Source organism: Spea bombifrons, chromosome 1 (genome assembly GCF_027358695.1).
Source record: "Spea bombifrons isolate aSpeBom1 chromosome 1, aSpeBom1.2.pri, whole genome shotgun sequence".
In the NCBI taxonomy this organism is placed as follows: Eukaryota; Metazoa; Chordata; class Amphibia; order Anura; family Pelobatidae; genus Spea; species Spea bombifrons.
In genome coordinates, this window is record NC_071087.1 from 83487316 (window position 1) to 83504168 (window position 16853).

General features: G+C 41.1%; 1 protein-coding gene across 1 annotated transcript; it reads right to left on the bottom strand.

Annotated features, from left to right (window-relative positions):
• Positions 1–2381: 2381 nt before the first annotated feature.
• Positions 2382–16553, bottom strand: SUGP1 (SURP and G-patch domain containing 1). The gene is made up of 14 exons (XM_053465740.1): positions 16491–16553; positions 15470–15638; positions 14386–14480; positions 12751–12969; positions 10149–10272; positions 9926–10029; positions 9298–9409; positions 8339–8670; positions 7551–7657; positions 6242–6419; positions 5461–5567; positions 3775–3920; positions 2916–3045; positions 2382–2613 (listed from the first exon to the last, which is right to left on the bottom strand). The coding sequence occupies exons 1-14, from the start codon at positions 16510–16512 to the stop codon at positions 2587–2589; spliced, it is 1872 nt and encodes a 623-aa protein (XP_053321715.1). The 5' UTR covers positions 16513–16553; the 3' UTR covers positions 2382–2586.
• Between the last annotated feature and the right edge of the window lie 300 nt (positions 16554–16853).

Below are 16853 nucleotides of genomic sequence, written 5' to 3' on the forward strand. Positions count from 1 at the left end.
GTTTTCAACAGAATACACTTTTGAAACTATAATTTTATTTAGAAATCAGTTCACAAACTATCCAGCCCAATATTACAATCTTTGTCTCCATTACCCCAAATACTGCAATGATCAGATTGTGACCAATACAGATTACGAAAAGGAAACCAAGATGATACACCTTTCAGCCATAATATTATGACGAGCTACCTAATACTGTGTAGGTCCTACTTTTGCTGCCAAAACAGACCTGACCCGTCGAGGCATGGACTCCACTAGACCTCTGAAGGTGCGCGGTGGTATCTGCACCAAACCGTTAGCAGCAGATTCTTTAAGACCTGTAAATTGCAAGGTGGGGCCTCCATGGATACATCCTGGTGCCGTGTGTTCTCCAGGTAAGCAATGCACACGCACCCGGCCATCCATGTGTTGTAAAAGAAAACATGATTCATCAGACCAGGCTACCTCCTTCCATTGCTCCGTGGTCCAGTACTTATGCGCTCACATGCCCATTGTAGGCGCTTTCGGCAATGGACAGGGCTTAGCATGGGCACCCTGACAGGTCTGAGGCTATGCAGCCCCATACGCAACAAACCGCGATGCACTGTGTGTTCTGACACCTTTCTATCAGAACCAGCATTAACTGTTTCAGCAATTTGAGCCACAGTAGCTCATCTTTTGACCACACAAGCCAGTCTTCACCCCCATGTGCATCAATGAGTCTTGGCCGCCCATGAGCCTGTCTCCAGTTCAATGCTTTTTCTTCCTTGGACCGCTTTTGATAGGTACTGACCACTGTAGACCGGGAACACCCCACAAGAGCTGCAGTTTTGGAGATGCTAGGACATATTTGCTTATTTTTTCTGCTTCTAACACATCAACCTTGAAGACGAAATGTTCACTTGCTGCCTAATATATTCCACCCGCTGTCAAGTGCCATGACAACAAGATTACCAGTGTTATTCAATACACCTGTCAGTGGTCATAATGTTATGGTTGATTGGTGTATGTTATTCATGATACATCAAAAATGCAAATATTACAGTTAATTGTCCACACCTTCATGTGGCTGTGTTTTTTTGTGAAGTAATACCCTATAGTTATAACACTAGTCATGGAGCCTGCTCCAATAACCGTGAAAACATGGCAGAGTCCTGTACCAAACCCTAATGATGTTAGAACCACACAGTTCAGGAGACCACTGCTACCTCTCCTCCCTAGCCGCAATACCAGACAGGAGAATTGGACCCGCTATCAGAACCAAAGTTGTCTTAAAGGGGAGGTTAACCGAGAACTCCAGCAACCACCCCATAAAACCAAAAGGAGCGCGTTAATTCAACAGAAGTATTCTTTCTGTGAACATTATTAAATCAAATTATAAAAACGTGAAACAAAAGCAAAAAAATCTAGCCCCTTATCTCTGAATGGGATTCCGAATATGATAAGGCAAGATCTGGTAGAAAAATAGTGCAGGATCCATAGCACTCTCATCAATGTAATTGAGTGTGTGTCTTGGTGTACCCCACAAGTAACACACCCAGGATGGACTTTCCTAGGGCCTCAATAGCACCATAGGATTATGACTACCTCGGGTTGTTGACCAGATGACCAAGTACTTCTCCCTATAACAGATTCTACACTAGACAAAAAAGGGATAAAGGAAAGGGTTTATGATTTCATGGTGGTGATCATAGCATTGCTAAAGTATACCAAGTTCAGCATTAATACTGTTCTGGAAAGGTGGAGGTAGGCCCTGTGGTTGAAGGAGAAGGTCTACAATAAAGGGGGTACAGTGAGAACAACTGTATAGGGCCAAGTCACCCTGGCATATTCCCCCATCATTGATACCTTGAATATTGATGGCAACCCTGCTTAACATCCAAATTACTTTATAACTTTAGGATGTCATAAGCCTGGATAATTATTTATCTTTTCTGAGACATTTTTTTCAATGACTCTGTGGTCTTCTCGGTTAGGAAGGCCTTCTAACACTGTGGACTGATATCTACAACCAGGCAATCACCATCATTGTTGCTATGAGAGTCCATTAGAAAGTGTGTATTAAGACTGTCTTAAATGTAGTCTCTTGCTGATTGCTTAAAGTGACACTCTGTCATCATATGCACTTTAATCTATATTTTTTGATGTGTTTGATTTTATTTTTTGGCAAGTGTAAAGACTTTTATGCAGACTTGATAGCACATGGGTATAGGCAGCAGATGTTAAAATGATTTAATAACACGTTCACAGTCATTTATTTACCAATAAATTATAGTAGATATTGCGGATACAAAAAAAACGTGCATTTTCTTTTTAGTGACCTTGATGTGTTTTCACACTTCATTACTATATGTTGTCCTTAACAGCGAGACCCCCCCGAAACTATGAGACAAATTGTAGGGTTGAGTTAAAAATATATTTATTAAACCAACTATTTCCTCTGCAAGAGTAAACAGTGAGAGGGAGCACTATGGTAAGGTTCCTTCATGGGGACAAACTAATTTCCTTGCATACATTGAAAAATAAATGGTGCTTGCTGCCTGGGAATAGCACATTACAGACAAGTCTTCAGAGATCACAGTTTATGAAACCAGTAAGATCAACTCTTCAATAATACGGACGTCGTGGGTTATTCTGCAAGCAAAAAAAAAAGACCTGGAAAGTTACACCAATAAACGTAATTCATAGAAGAACTATTATAAACAGTAACAGTAAATGTGATTTTTGACTTCATCCCTCAAATGGGTATTACATAGCACTCTGAATGCATCTAAGATATTTCCGAAAGACGAAGGCTAGAATAGGTGTGTGCGTCTGACGTCTGATGTACACACAGAGCTGAGGTTGGAGTCCACCTGACGTACGCAGTGAAAAGAAGTGATTTTCAAAATAAATGCTGTAAGAAAGCAACCAATACAATCATAGCTTGTAAATACCAGTGGGTTAGGTCGGAATCGGTATGCCAACATCATTCTTTTCCGGAACGCCTCATACTCATCATCTCTTTTTGTCAGTTCTGCTGGGCGGTCAATGCCAAATCCTGCACCATCCACGGATGTTGAGCCCCTTATAACAGGAAATTATAAGGAAGATCATACTTAGGTCAGATGGACGTTTCAGTTGTACACAGATAACATAGTAAACATCCCAAAAAAGTAATATTGACACAAATAAATATATTACTTCCAAGGTGTGTCTAGCAAGCCTCCACAAACCCCGGAAGCCAGGTCACCACGATGACTATAAACCACTTCGTGTCGCCCAGTGTTTTGCAGGACAATGGGGTAAAATCCAGCCAGGGCTGCCACCGTGAATCCAGCACCTTATGCTTTCCTGTGGGGGCTCGGTGAAATGGGTGCCATGAAGTGCCCAGTGGGGCCCACATAACGTGACACTGCTGAGCCCTTATGGCAATCTTTTTACAGCGCCGCTGCCGGAAAGCATAAGGTCTTGGGTGTGGTGACAGGTCTCCACAAGGTGAGAAGGGGAGGATGGAGGAGTAGTGTATACTGTAATATCAGAGTCAGTGTGTATATGTACATACATACATGTATGTTTCCAACTAGGTGGTGCCCGTTATAGAAAGGAACCTGTTTATAGCATTTGCAAGGCTAGGCTGCAGCAGCCAATTTCACACGAGGTGACACGCAAGAATAGCATTGTGTCAACCACCATCGGTCCATCTGAATGTTACTAGTGCTTTGTTACTTTATACTGCCCTCTTGTGGCTTTGTGAAATATCGGCTTAAACCAGACATGTGAATCAAATAATCACTATAAGAAAACTAGTTTTACTTGTTAACAGGGTTCTTGATTCCTTGGCCATCAGACCCCAAACCGTCTCCTTCCTTCCAACCCATCTTCATGAGCATCTGGTATCCAATATTCTCAACAGTTATCTTAAACTCCTTGTACTCGGAATAGTCTGGCTCACGACCCTCCTGTGGGTAAATACATTTGCAGATGTTTAAGGTGTGTATATATATATATATATATATATATATATATACACACACACATACATGACCTGCAATAAAGACAATAATCCAAAATGCAGAACTAACTTTAAACAATGTAACTAAGCAGGAAAACAAGGCGATATATTTCCAATGTATATACGTATTGGCTCGAATATAGGCCGCACTTTTTTCCCCCACTTTAAGTCTTTAAAGTGGGGGTGCGGCCTATATTTGGGGTCTAGCGCCCGACGCCCAGGACATGCAGTCCCGGGCGCCGGGCAGGCAGCGGGGTTAGGATACAGATCCCCCGCAGCGGTGCAGGGGACCTGCATCCTACTCCCCGATACGCTCAGACAGCCTCTCCTGCCAGCACTTCCCACGGGGGGGGGGGGGGGTGCCGGCACGGGAGGTTGTCTAAGCGCATCGTCCGCACGATGCGTTTTACCACCCTCCCCCCGGGACTTACCGGAGCAGACTCCCGGGTGTCTTGCGGGGCTGGCGGGGACATCTACGCAATACGCGTATACAACTTCCGGTGCTGGCACATCCAGTGCCGGCACCGGAAGTTGTATTGCGTAGATGTCCCCCGCCGGCCACGCAAGACACCCGGGAGTCTGCTCCGGTAAGTCCCGGGGGGGGGGCAGAGGAGGACAGTGGTAGCGTGGTAGCATATCTCGGGGAGGGAGGACAATGGTAGCATATCTCGGGGGGGAGGACAGTGGTAGCGTATCTCGGGGAGGGAGGACAGTGGTAGCATATCTCGGGGGGGCAGAGTGGCAGCATATCTCGGGGGGGAGGACAGTGGTAGCATATCTCGGGGGGGCAGAGGAGGACAGTGGTAGCATATCTCGGGGGGGCAGAGTGGCAGCATATCTCGGGGGGGAGGACAGTGGTAGTATATCTCGGGGGGGCAGAGGAGGACAGTGGTAGCATATCTCGGGGAGGGAGGACAGTGGCAGCATTTCTCGGGGGGGGCAGAGTGGCAGCATATCTCGGGGGGGACAGAGTGGCAGCATATCTCGGGGGGGAGGACAGTGGCAGCATATCTCGGGCAGCATATCTCGGGGAGGGAGGACAGTGGCAGCATATCTCGGGGGGGCGGACAGAGTGGCAGCATGTTTTTTTCTTTAAAAAAGCACCAAACTTTTAGGGGGCGGCCTATATACGGGGGCGGCCTATATACGGGGGCGGCCTATATCCGAGCCAATACGGTACTTGATAACAAGAAGTCACAAAAGTGGATTATGCAATTACAAGCTAATTTGGGAAATATAAAACTCTGGTAGGATGGTGTTTCTAAAGCAGAGTTTCTCTTGCGCTATAGGAGCAAAGATCTGTGGAGATCCTGAAATACTGCATCATGGGGAGGGTTTAGATGCCCCTGGTTAACATATCCCAAAACCCTGTTGTTTTTGGCTCATTCTTCTTGATTACAATAATCCATAACATCACAGAGCTCCATGCTGAGGGCAAATCTGTTCTTGGGAAACTCCGCTAGGTCTTAACATTTATCCCACTCTACCTTGAGAGCTTTGAACGTTTCCATGAACTTTTCAAGCTCATCTGGTGGAAGGAAGTCTCCAATGAAATGCTTGCCACGACCCATCTCAGTGAGCTGCTCTGCCCATTCTGTCAAAGTAAGAGTAAGCACAATTCAAAATTAAGCAGGTTTCATACCCTCAACTTAATGTATATTAACACTTCAACACAATTTTTACCATTATTCAACCAGTGCACCAAAACCACCCAGTCCTATCCAAACATATTGACAAAAATGAAACCATCGAAAGAAAGGAAATGCAATATTTTTTTTATTTTTTTTTAGTCTCAGGTAGTAGCCCCAGGACCCACATTTAACTCCTGGGGCTACTTCCTGAGACTTTAAAAAAAATATTGCATTTCCTGTCTTTTGATGGTTTCACTTTTGTCAATATGTTTGGACAGGACTGGATAGTGCATGCTGAGCCTGTTGCCCTTTATTATTGAACAACTTACCTGGACTTGCACCTCCATTCTGTTGCCAGCCCTCTCCCATTTTTAACAAACATACCAAAGTGAGCAAAAACTTTTTTTTTCAGATTTGTTTAGTGTTTAAGGTTAATGGTGCAAATAGAGTCAGTTTCTTTCAGCATGGAGTCAGTGACATTGGCTCCTGCTGAAGGAGAGCTCAGCAGGCTGTCAGCAGATAGCTTGATCATCCATTTTTTGGCAAAGATAGCAGGGATGTACGATTATATGCCACTGCTATTTTTCTACTTTTTTCTAGTTACAATAATAAGTCCTAAGGGTGGGGATTCACTTACCCCTGGTCTTATCCATTTCCATGCGTCTCAGTTGATGTTCCCAAGTTCCCAGATCGTTGTCCACCTCTTCGTCGCTGTCATAATCATGCTGATGCTGTTTCAGTGCTTTCTCCCACATGAGCTGCATGTCTTGCATGGCCCGTTTGTGTTTCATGATCATGTCATACATCTGCTGCATCTGATTGGGGAGAATAAGGGGCAAGTATAGCATTATGTTGAGAATACGTGGTTAACAAAGTTCACAAGAGTCAGTCTCCTTATAGTGTGCACAATGGTGAAAGACAAATCGGCATTACTAGGGGGACTATACACCAAGTACATTGACTCACCTTTGCCAACCTTATAGTATCTAAAGAAGGTAAGTCTCATAGAAAAGTCTCTGTATACAATGTGCTTTGTGGACAAAATTGTGGACTCTGCCACTATCACAAAAAAAATCCAAAAAAAATAAATAAATAATAAAATGAACAAAAAAGTGTTTTTTTATGAGCAAGTCCTACAATTAGCGCTATATCTTAACAAAACTTGTCGCATGGAAAGAGTTAAAATATTGACATTTTAAATGCCCATGGGGTGCCTAGTTTTAAAAAATGTATGATTTGATGGGGTAAATTGAATTGGCCGGCTTCAAAGATGTCCCAAATATGGGACGTGGGCACAGACTGACCAGATGTCCAAATGCCAAAAAATGCACACGTCACAAAGGTGGTCTTTCACCTCCCAAATAACCCAACAAACCCATGCATGTGGGGTATCGCTTCACTCAGGAGATGTTACTGTGACAGTGACATATATCAGGAGCAGTAAATTCATACCTGATGTACGAGTGTGAAAAGAAAAAATACAAAAAACATTTGTCTAGTTTTAAAAAATATATGGTTTGATGGGGTAAATTGCATTGGCCGGCTTCAGATATACCCGAAGTAGCACATGAGACAGAATGACCAGATTTTTCGGGAAAAAACGGTTTTGAAACAGCAAAACTCTACTTGTAATTATTGCCCAATAACTTGCAGAAAAAAAGCAAAAAAACAAAAAACTTATTTCTAAACAAATAGTAGAATCTATTGAGCAGGCTCGTTCATTAGTTTTTGCAGGTGAGTAAAAGATTTTTCAAATAATTTTTCAAAGTGAGAAAAGGTCCTTTTTTAACAAGAAATCATCATTTTTTTATAGTAAATTAGATGATATGATAAAAATAATGGTATCTAAAGAAAGCCCCGTTTGTCCTGAAAAAAAAAAATTATATAATGTGTGCCACGAAATAAATAAATATAAAATAATAATACAATTAATTATGTCAACCTACCTCCTGTTGTTCCTTTAGCTGTTTTTTCTGGGCTTCCGAAAGCTCAGTGACACCCACCAATCCCACTGGCTTTCCTTTCTCATACCCCAAACCTTTCAGATCCTGAGCTAAAAAAACAAAACGAAGAGAGATTGTTAAATAGGTCAAACTAGACACAATAAAAAAAATTATGAATTCTAGTATGTAAAAAAACATATACTACTTAGAACTTCTTCTATGCGGTAGGCAGCACTGCTGAATAATTACCCGAATTTATGTTCAACGTCCCTTCATTACAGTAATACCTCACATAGATATTCCATGTTCTAGAGGGCAACATCCATCCCTTACATATTAGATATATATTATAGGGATCATGAAGGGGTTTATATATATATATATATATATATATATATATATATATATATATATATATATATATATATATGGGTTAGAGTTTCCCATATAGGAGTCTTATTTTTACTTTTTTCCCCATTTCTTGGAAGAGAAAGAATTTTTGTTTCTTGCTCTTGTCTCTCCTGCACCGATCACACTGTGATCAGCAAGCATGGCTCCATAGTCTTGCATTAGTGATCGCAATGTGTGCCTGCAATTCAAGATCCTAGCAGAGTCTCTTATCTCCTCAGCGTTGACACCTACTGGAAGGGAATGACCGATTGCAACCATCTGGCACTCATGTTATAACAAAATACCAGAGAGCCATTTTACGTGATTTGGCAGCAGGAAGCCAGAGATGACAGGGGGAAGTCCAGGCTGTCATTAGGCATTCATCAAGTGCAAGTCCTTACCTGTTAGTAAGCTGGTGTCTGGAGGCTCACTGACCGCAGCTGCAAGAGGCAGCTCCACCTTCTCCTCTTCTGGACCCCAACGGCTCTTCCTCTTTCTTTTTATTGCCGTCTGCTCGGTGGCTGGAGGTGGTGAGGAAATGGTAGGTGTTGGAGAGGGGGCGACGAAGGAGGAGGAGGCCGGTGGAGCTGTAGCAATACTTGGCTCCGACGTGATCCTGTGTTTGAGCTCAGGCACCGATGAAGGATTGGCTGCGTTTTTCAAGGCCCGTTTATACTCTTCCAGCTTAATTTTATAATGCCTATGACCTTTGCTGTTTGGTTCATATAAAAACCTGAATAGAACAAAAATATATATGAATAAGTGTATAAAAAAGTGTAACTAATGTTTTATTTAAATGGGATTAAAATTGGAACGGCTTGTTTCACAGTGGCTTAATTTTCTGTGATCTGATTTAGTTCAAGGTGTTGTTCTACTTACACAAAACTTTAAATACACTATAGTATGTTAAGCTAATAAACCTTGGCAGCTCTTTCAGGTTATTCTCTTCTTGTTTTAATCACATAAATAGAACACAAAGACTTAAAACATTTTCAGTTTCTTAGGCAACAATCTACTAGCGCGTGCTTATGTCTCAACCGACATCTACAAAAATAATGAATGAAACAATATTTTATACAATTAGTGTATAACGTAATAGAATATTAAGGCACTATTGTATTCAACAGGACCAAGAATTATGTTCCCATTGTTGGATTAAGTTACAAAAGTGTTAAATCCTGCAGAGTGGATTAAATTGTCCAAAAATCCAACAGAGATCTTTTCAGATCCGGGGATGCCCTGGTGATGTCAGTGAAGGCACAATAGTATAAGTATTTAAAGCAAAGGGAATGGTTTATGGTGGTTTTTGCATTATAGGTTGCTTTAGTATAAGATAACGCACAGGTAATTACTCTGTTACCTGAAAGCTGGGTTTTCTCTGTTGTTTTGTATGATTATTGCTTCTACCTCTGGACCACCTTCTGCCACGGATTTTGCCAGCCTCTCAGCAAACATCTTAACATCTTCATCATCTGGAGACAAACGTTTGGAGGCTTAATAAGTGCTTAAGTTATTAAAAACACCAGCAAATAACAAGAATTTAGCCTGGGTATAAAGTGGATAATCTAGTAATAATCTAGTTCTATGATCACAAAAACTGCATACTTTAGTTTAAAGCAGGAAAGATCAGACAGTACATGTGAACTGTTTGCCAGCAATGGTATAAAGCAGGGGCATCCAACCTGCGGCCCTCCAGCTGCTGCAGGACTACATCTCCCATAATGCTCTTTCAGCTAAGGGGCTGGCTGAGGAGGATGGAGATGTGGTTGGATGCCCCTGGTATAAAGATAGGTAGATGCTCAGAAGAACTATTGAAACTGACATTGTGTAAGCCACCCATAGTCCCAGTTTTAATGCCTTTGAACATTCACTTAATTTACTGATTGTAGACACTGGACCCCAGCTGTCCCGCCTAAAGCACGAACGACTGAATACGACTACGAAAGCAAAGGTTCAACGTCTCATGTTTGTACTGGTTTCATGCTCACGTTTGTTGGCGGCCATTTTTTCAGGATCCTGGCGTTCCTTTATAAACTCTGCCAGTTTCTTTCTGTAATAAAGGAACTCCCGGCTGTTGTGATCATGTAGAAATCTAAAAAAATTAAAGTAGATAATATTAACTGACAATATGTCAGCACTTATTCAACCATGTCAAGATTTTTTGTGGACATGTTCAGTGTAAACATACAATACGCAAAGCAGATGACTTACCCAAATGCTGGGTTGTCCTTATGGTCTTCGAGCGCCATTTTTTCCAGTTCCCTGCCCCCTTCGGCTACAAAGCGAGCTAACTTCTCAACAACCTTGCGGGTTTCAGAGTCCTCTGGGGGTAAAACTTTAAGCAGGCTGTCAGTACTGGGATTCAATTCACACAGCAAACAGTCAACAGGCATTTAACTGCTAGGAAGAGGGCCGAGGCAGAGGAGAGGAAGGGAAGGAAGCAGGAGTCAGACAGCAACACATGCTAAGATTGTCAGCTCGTGGGGCCAGCTTTCCTTCAAAACTTACACTTCTGCCTAAATACTTATTTTTCTACCAACATATGTGTCTTACAAATTGATGCACGCCATAAATTGACCTGTTGTCTCTGTAAGTCAGTTTATGTTACATGCTACTTGTTTTGTCCACAATGTCCACCCATTGTACAGCGCTACAGAATGTGATGGCGCTATATAAAACGATAATAATAAACAAATATATATATTTCGCGAGTAACCCTGTAACCAATAGCACTATGCTACTGAGAGGGCTGTGAGCAAGTACATAACTACTTATCTATATATTAATTTACATGAGTACTTTGCCCAGAATACAATAACCACAGTAATGTGACATGAGTGTCTTCAGCTAAAACTATGGACATATAAGAGGAGGAAATCATCAAAGAAGCTAAAATCACAAATTACGCATCAACACGACACATATCTATTTGGATAGTTTGTCCTCACATGGATCGCATAGAATGAGGAAAACTATAATATATGTTATGTTCATTAACCCTTTGCTTATTTGTGCATCTGACATAAGTGTAAAATGTATGAACAGATTGTATGCACTTAAGTAAAACAAAAAGCTCTAATTCAAGAAATTGTTTTGCCAATAGGGCGCTTTTGAACGTGCTCGCTCTTACTAACGTGCATACAAGCATTCTCTGGCTTATAAACTGAATTAAATTAGTTCATGGAAGTTAAGAGTTTACAAAAAAAAAAAATAAAGCAACACTATTACATCATCCACGTTAAAAACAAATTTCCTCCCCAAGCCTAGATGGGGTGAAGATGTATACTTTGCTAATTAGTCCTGAAATCCTGACATCACAAGGACATTTAGCACCGGATTCCTTTTCGTTTTTAATACACCATTCATCAGTTAATCAAAATTAACCGGGTAACTGTGATCTCTACCTAATGCTGAGTACTATCTTTGTTGAGTAGTTGTGAATTTATTTAGTACACCTGTCACTGAAAAACAATATAACCCTACATGTTGTATTATTTCAGTATCTGACCTACACCATATGACCGAAAGTATGTGGACAGCTCTCCTAAGTATTGACCGTAGGCGTTTCAGCCACACCTGTTGCTAACAAGCACATAGTCAGCCATCTCCATTGACAAACATTGGCAGTAGAATGGGTCGTGCTGAAAAGCTCATCTAGCAGTCTGATGAACCTGGGTTTGACGGATACCAGAAAATTCTGCCTATTGGATATAGCGGCTACTGTAAAGTTTGGTTGAAGAGGGATAATGGTTTGGGGCTGTTTTCCGGGGTTTGGGCTAGGCCTCTTAGTTTCGATGAAGGGAAATGCTAATGCTACAACATCCATAGGCATTTTAGACAGTTGTATGCATTTGACTTTGTGGCATCAGTTTGGGGAAGGCCCGTTCCTGTTTCTGTGTGACTGCGCCCCTGTGCACAAAGCATGGTCTACAAAGAAGTGGTTTAATGAAGTTTGGTGTAGAGGAACTCGAGTGGCCTGTACAGAGCCCTGACCTTAACCATAATGAACATAATGTATGAGTGTCTGGTGTCACAAATGCTCTTTTGGCCGAATGAGCACAAATTCCCACAAGCCCTATAATCAATCACAGTTGAGTTAATGGAGTTAATGTTATTTTTAACCTTTTTCTTTAATTGCTATTTAGTTATTTTGACTTATGTCATTTAGTCTTCATCAGGGTACTGTTCAGCACTTTATTCTGAATAATATGAATTGAGATCTTTCATATTACAAAAAATGGCTGTCTTTTGAAAATGTGTGCCTGGCTTCTAAATTCTACCACCATTTATCAAGCCCAAGGGTAGAACTCAAGCTAAGTCAAGGTCAATCAGTCACAATATGGTCATCGCCCTATCTACATACTAAGGAAGAATTCAATGAAACAGAGGCTCCTCGCTGCAGGACTACAATGGCTTAGATAAATTAGCTGGGATAATCATATCCACCCAGAACCCTTCCCTGAACCTTTTATGTTCATGTCCAATATACTTTAAAGTCATTCACATTAATTCTCTCTCCTTTCCTTACCACGCTCAGTTAGGAAAGATCTCAGCTAACCATTGCCAAAGAGTTAAACAACACTTGGGTATTTATAAAGGCAGCATGCCATGCCAAAAATAACCACTTCAAAAGCCTTGTGGAAAGCCCTCCCATAAAAGTGGAGACTGTTATAGCCACGAGGAGGGGAACAACTCCATATTAATGCCATGGTTTGGAATGGAACGCCCAAGCTCACCTAACAGTGATGGTCAGGTGTCCACATAGTTTTAGTCATACAGCGTACATGCCCTCCTCTCACCTTTTGCAACTTACTTTTAATTTCCAACCACTGCTCATAATCTTCCTCGTCGTCTTCGTCTTCCTCGGGAGATTTAAAGACACTGAGACGGTTCACTTTTGGAGTTTGCTTAGTGTGGGAGTAGGTCTTCATTTGGTTCAACATGCTCTCTCCAGAAAGTCCATGTCGCTTTCCTATTAGGATGGGCTTCTTCTGGGATGTCCCAGAGTTGCCAGATGAAGATGAAGAAGTTTCTGTGGAACAGATTGGGATTATTATGGGAAAAAATAGATCTTAAATGTGTTTATACTGTGACAACTGAAGGAAACTATCGCTGTCACAGAGTTTAGATTAACTAAATTTATTAAAACCATTTGTACTTTTGCCTTGCCAATCAGTGTAATTGATTTAATTTAAAAGTGATGCTGACTGAAGCAGAGACCCCCGTGTCTCAATATATTACAGCTTGTTTCCTCAATACACTCTCTTGAAGTTCTCTCTCTTTTTCCCCATCCTTACAAAGGTTGCCTTACCCAATAAACAACAATCAGCAACTTAACCTCCACTGTTATCATGCGGCTCCTGATGACAAGAACCTTGGGTAACTGGTCCTGTGGCAAACAGCTAAAGTGGGTTCCTAATAAATCTTTATTTAGTATTTTAATTTTACACTGAGTTATTAAGTGCAGAAAACCACAAAACACAGCTTTTGGTCAATACAACAAATCTGCTTTAAGGCTTTGCACGTGTTGGCATACCATTATATTTGACAGCCCTGGGACATGGGCTACGTTGGTCAATGAGAAACAAAATAGTATATGCACCAAGTCAATTCAACTAGGTTTATTAAACACGCATCCGGGCAATATTACATAAATCACTGCTGGCATATGTATTTGGTGTTTACTTAGAGTTAGGGGTGAGATATTTTCTCCCCACTGCACCACGTATGCATTATGGTGGACCGACCCTGTTGAGTTTCCTTTATAAGTGGGCTTACTTCCCTAGGCACAATGCATAAATAAGGTGGTGAGAAAGGCCATCTTCCTATGATTTGTTGCTCTGTTGATATATTTACCTCCAATTCTCCACCTATGAAGATGACCCCTATCTACTAAATATGACCAGCCACAAAAGCTCAGCGAAGGTCCAGGTAAGGCAAGTCTCACACGTTGAAGCATATGCACAACATTTCATTAAAAGATAAAATCATTGCATTAACACATAAAAACTGAGGCTTCCTTCCAGAGAGACAGAATGATGGTGGGAGTGATGAGAGTTGAAGCCCTCAAAAAGTCACAAGGGTGCCATACTAGCAAAGCTGTGACTAAGAATCTTGGCTCTGTGGGTAAGGGCTGAGGTTGTGCAATCTACATGTATGAACAACCACATCTATTGTAGGCTTTCATAAAAATGAGTTTCCCTTTTAGAATGTAATTTGATAATTAAGGGAATTTAAAAGGAAATCTATGTTCATCTGATGGGATAAACTGTTTGCGTTAAACTAGCTATCTATGAGTAGCTTACCGTGTCCTGAAAAAAAATACATGGTTTTCCCTACATAAAGAATAAGCAGTTTATTAGTCAGCTAACAGTAGCAAAAAAATATACAAGAAGGAACATTCACCACACATAGGTATATAGTTCTAGTTATATCGAATAATACTCACCAGTGCCTGCCTTTTCTTTCTGTAACTTGAGAAACTGCTGCAAAAAACTGCCATCGTTGGCAAATTTGTTTGATGTGGCAGAAGGAGCTGTAGGGCTGCAGAATTGATTCAAATAAGTCAGTTTAGAATATTATAGGAGGAAAAAAATGCATCCATGCCTTGGAACTCTGGATTCTGGAAAACATGCCAGTTCCCAACTTTTTATGGAGGACTCTGAACATACTAAACAATAAACAGGGAACAGCTGACAGCGTTATGCACTCAATGCCTCAAGGATATCCTGTTAAGAATTGATCTGCCTCTTTAGCGGAACATGATGTTCCTTCGGTCTAATTTATGTCTCACAGATTTTTCTATCATTTATTATAGGTTGGGATCTTCAATCAAAAGCACGTATGAGAGGCTGGTTAGTGAATGATTGGCTGCAGGTTCAAAGACTTGCTGAACTTTGAAAATTGTAAAAACATGGTACCTAACGTTTGTAACCTTGACCTAATTTCCCAGCCCATATATGTCAGTTAGACTCATTAGGTGTCCATGCAGAGCCAGTCAAAGGGGCCTATTCAGACAGAGGAATTCCGTTTCAGCTAATATACATTGTGAAGGCTCATCCCAAATAAACGTCTATTGTAGAAAAAGTTTGGTTGACCCTGTATAATGTATAATTAGATTAGTAAGAGTTCTCCAAAGTATCTACACCTGCATGACATGGACTATGCAGGGCCAGCCTGGCCATTCTATATGAAGAACCTTGCTGGTGCTCGAGAGTTAAAACCATACCTATCCGACAAACTCTCCCTTTACTGGATAGATCCCAATGTGTGAGCTAATAATCGAATCTACTGGGGTCGTCTTATAATCCTGGAAGTTTGCAGGAGAGTTCATATTTCAACCCCCTGACATTATAAAGGGTCAAACCCAAAATGATTGTGAATAGACCCCTTTGCTATACTGCAATAAAAAATGAAGCTATCCTTTAGTTAAGACAAACTGCAACAAGTTAATCATGATGCTATCCTCCTCTTTAGAAATACACCAGTAAAGAGACAATAAAGCCAACGTTGGAGAAAAGAACCATACTTACTTATTAGCTCTTTGAGTTGGGACGCTCTGTTGAGGTTGCTTGGTCTGTTGCTGTGTTTTGGCCTCTATCTCCTTCTTCTTTTTCTCTATCAGTTCCTCTTGGTAAAGGATATATGCACTGTTTTTTACCGGCTTTGGTGGGGTAGGTGCAAACCGCCGCCCTCCTATGCCTGAAATTGGATTATAAGAAAATCTGAGGTCCCACAAAAAAAACGAGTTTAGATGATTCTGCAGAATCCCAACGTGTCCATTTGGCCCCTTCCTGCTTCGCTATTTAGTGTGTTAAACCAAACCGATCCCCAGATCACCCTACATCATACTGATCTCCAGGCAGCTCCAGCACTGGCTCAGAGAATGCTACCTGTCTGTTGCCAATCAGTGGCCACAAAGAGTGCATCTGCAGCAACAGGGCAGCAGCTTCTTGGTCTGGTCATTCTCCATTTTATTTTTGTTTGTTTTGAAGAACACAAATACTAATATTCTCTAGTAGCGGTATCTGTAATCACTACATGTTATGCCCCGTTTACTCATTGTACAAATGTGCTATAAATCAATAGTGATAATAATAATAATAATAATGCCAAGGTGCCTGTGCACATAACATTATGTTTAACTGAAGCTACCGGTAAATCCTATGGTTGATTAACATTTGTCACATTCCAGGTTTTGGCAACTACAGCATTCAAACTAGTCCGGAAACCGAATTGTCATTCATTTTAGGATTCTATACCACTTCTTCTATGGACATATATAAAATTCTACAATTTATCCATTTATCTATATATATATATAGATATATGGATAAATTGTAGAATTTTATATATGTGATTATACACACACCACAGTTTACAGAGACATGCATGGGCATAAACTACATATGGGTGCATGCATGCATGCATAAATACATTCTATCCCTGCAGTCTGCCCCTGCCCTCACACCTCCTCCCATAAGAATATCCACTATGATAAAGTGCTGATTTTAGAGAGAAAGAGCATCTTGTAAAGCCCATAGCGTCTAGTACCTGGAACCTTCCTGCTCTCCATCTTGGTATCGCTCTCTCTCTTGCTCCTCCCATACAGTAACAAAACAGACGCGAGTTCCGGCGCAGGGGATCCTGGGTCATGTAGTTCCCCCATGGGATGCTCTAACTGTGCATTCTTTGTCTTGCTAGGCAGTGTTCGGTATAAGTCCTTTTTTGTGTGTTTTTGTTTAACTGAATCTCTGTGTTCCCCCTGGCATAGAGTTGTTGTATTTATTATTAGATGTTACAGCCCACTTACAAGTTCCAGGTGATGTTTGATCAGCCATAACCAATGTATGGGACTTGCTGCATGCTGAATAAAACACAGTAAAGTTAGCTAATTTGTAAATCACGTTCAACATA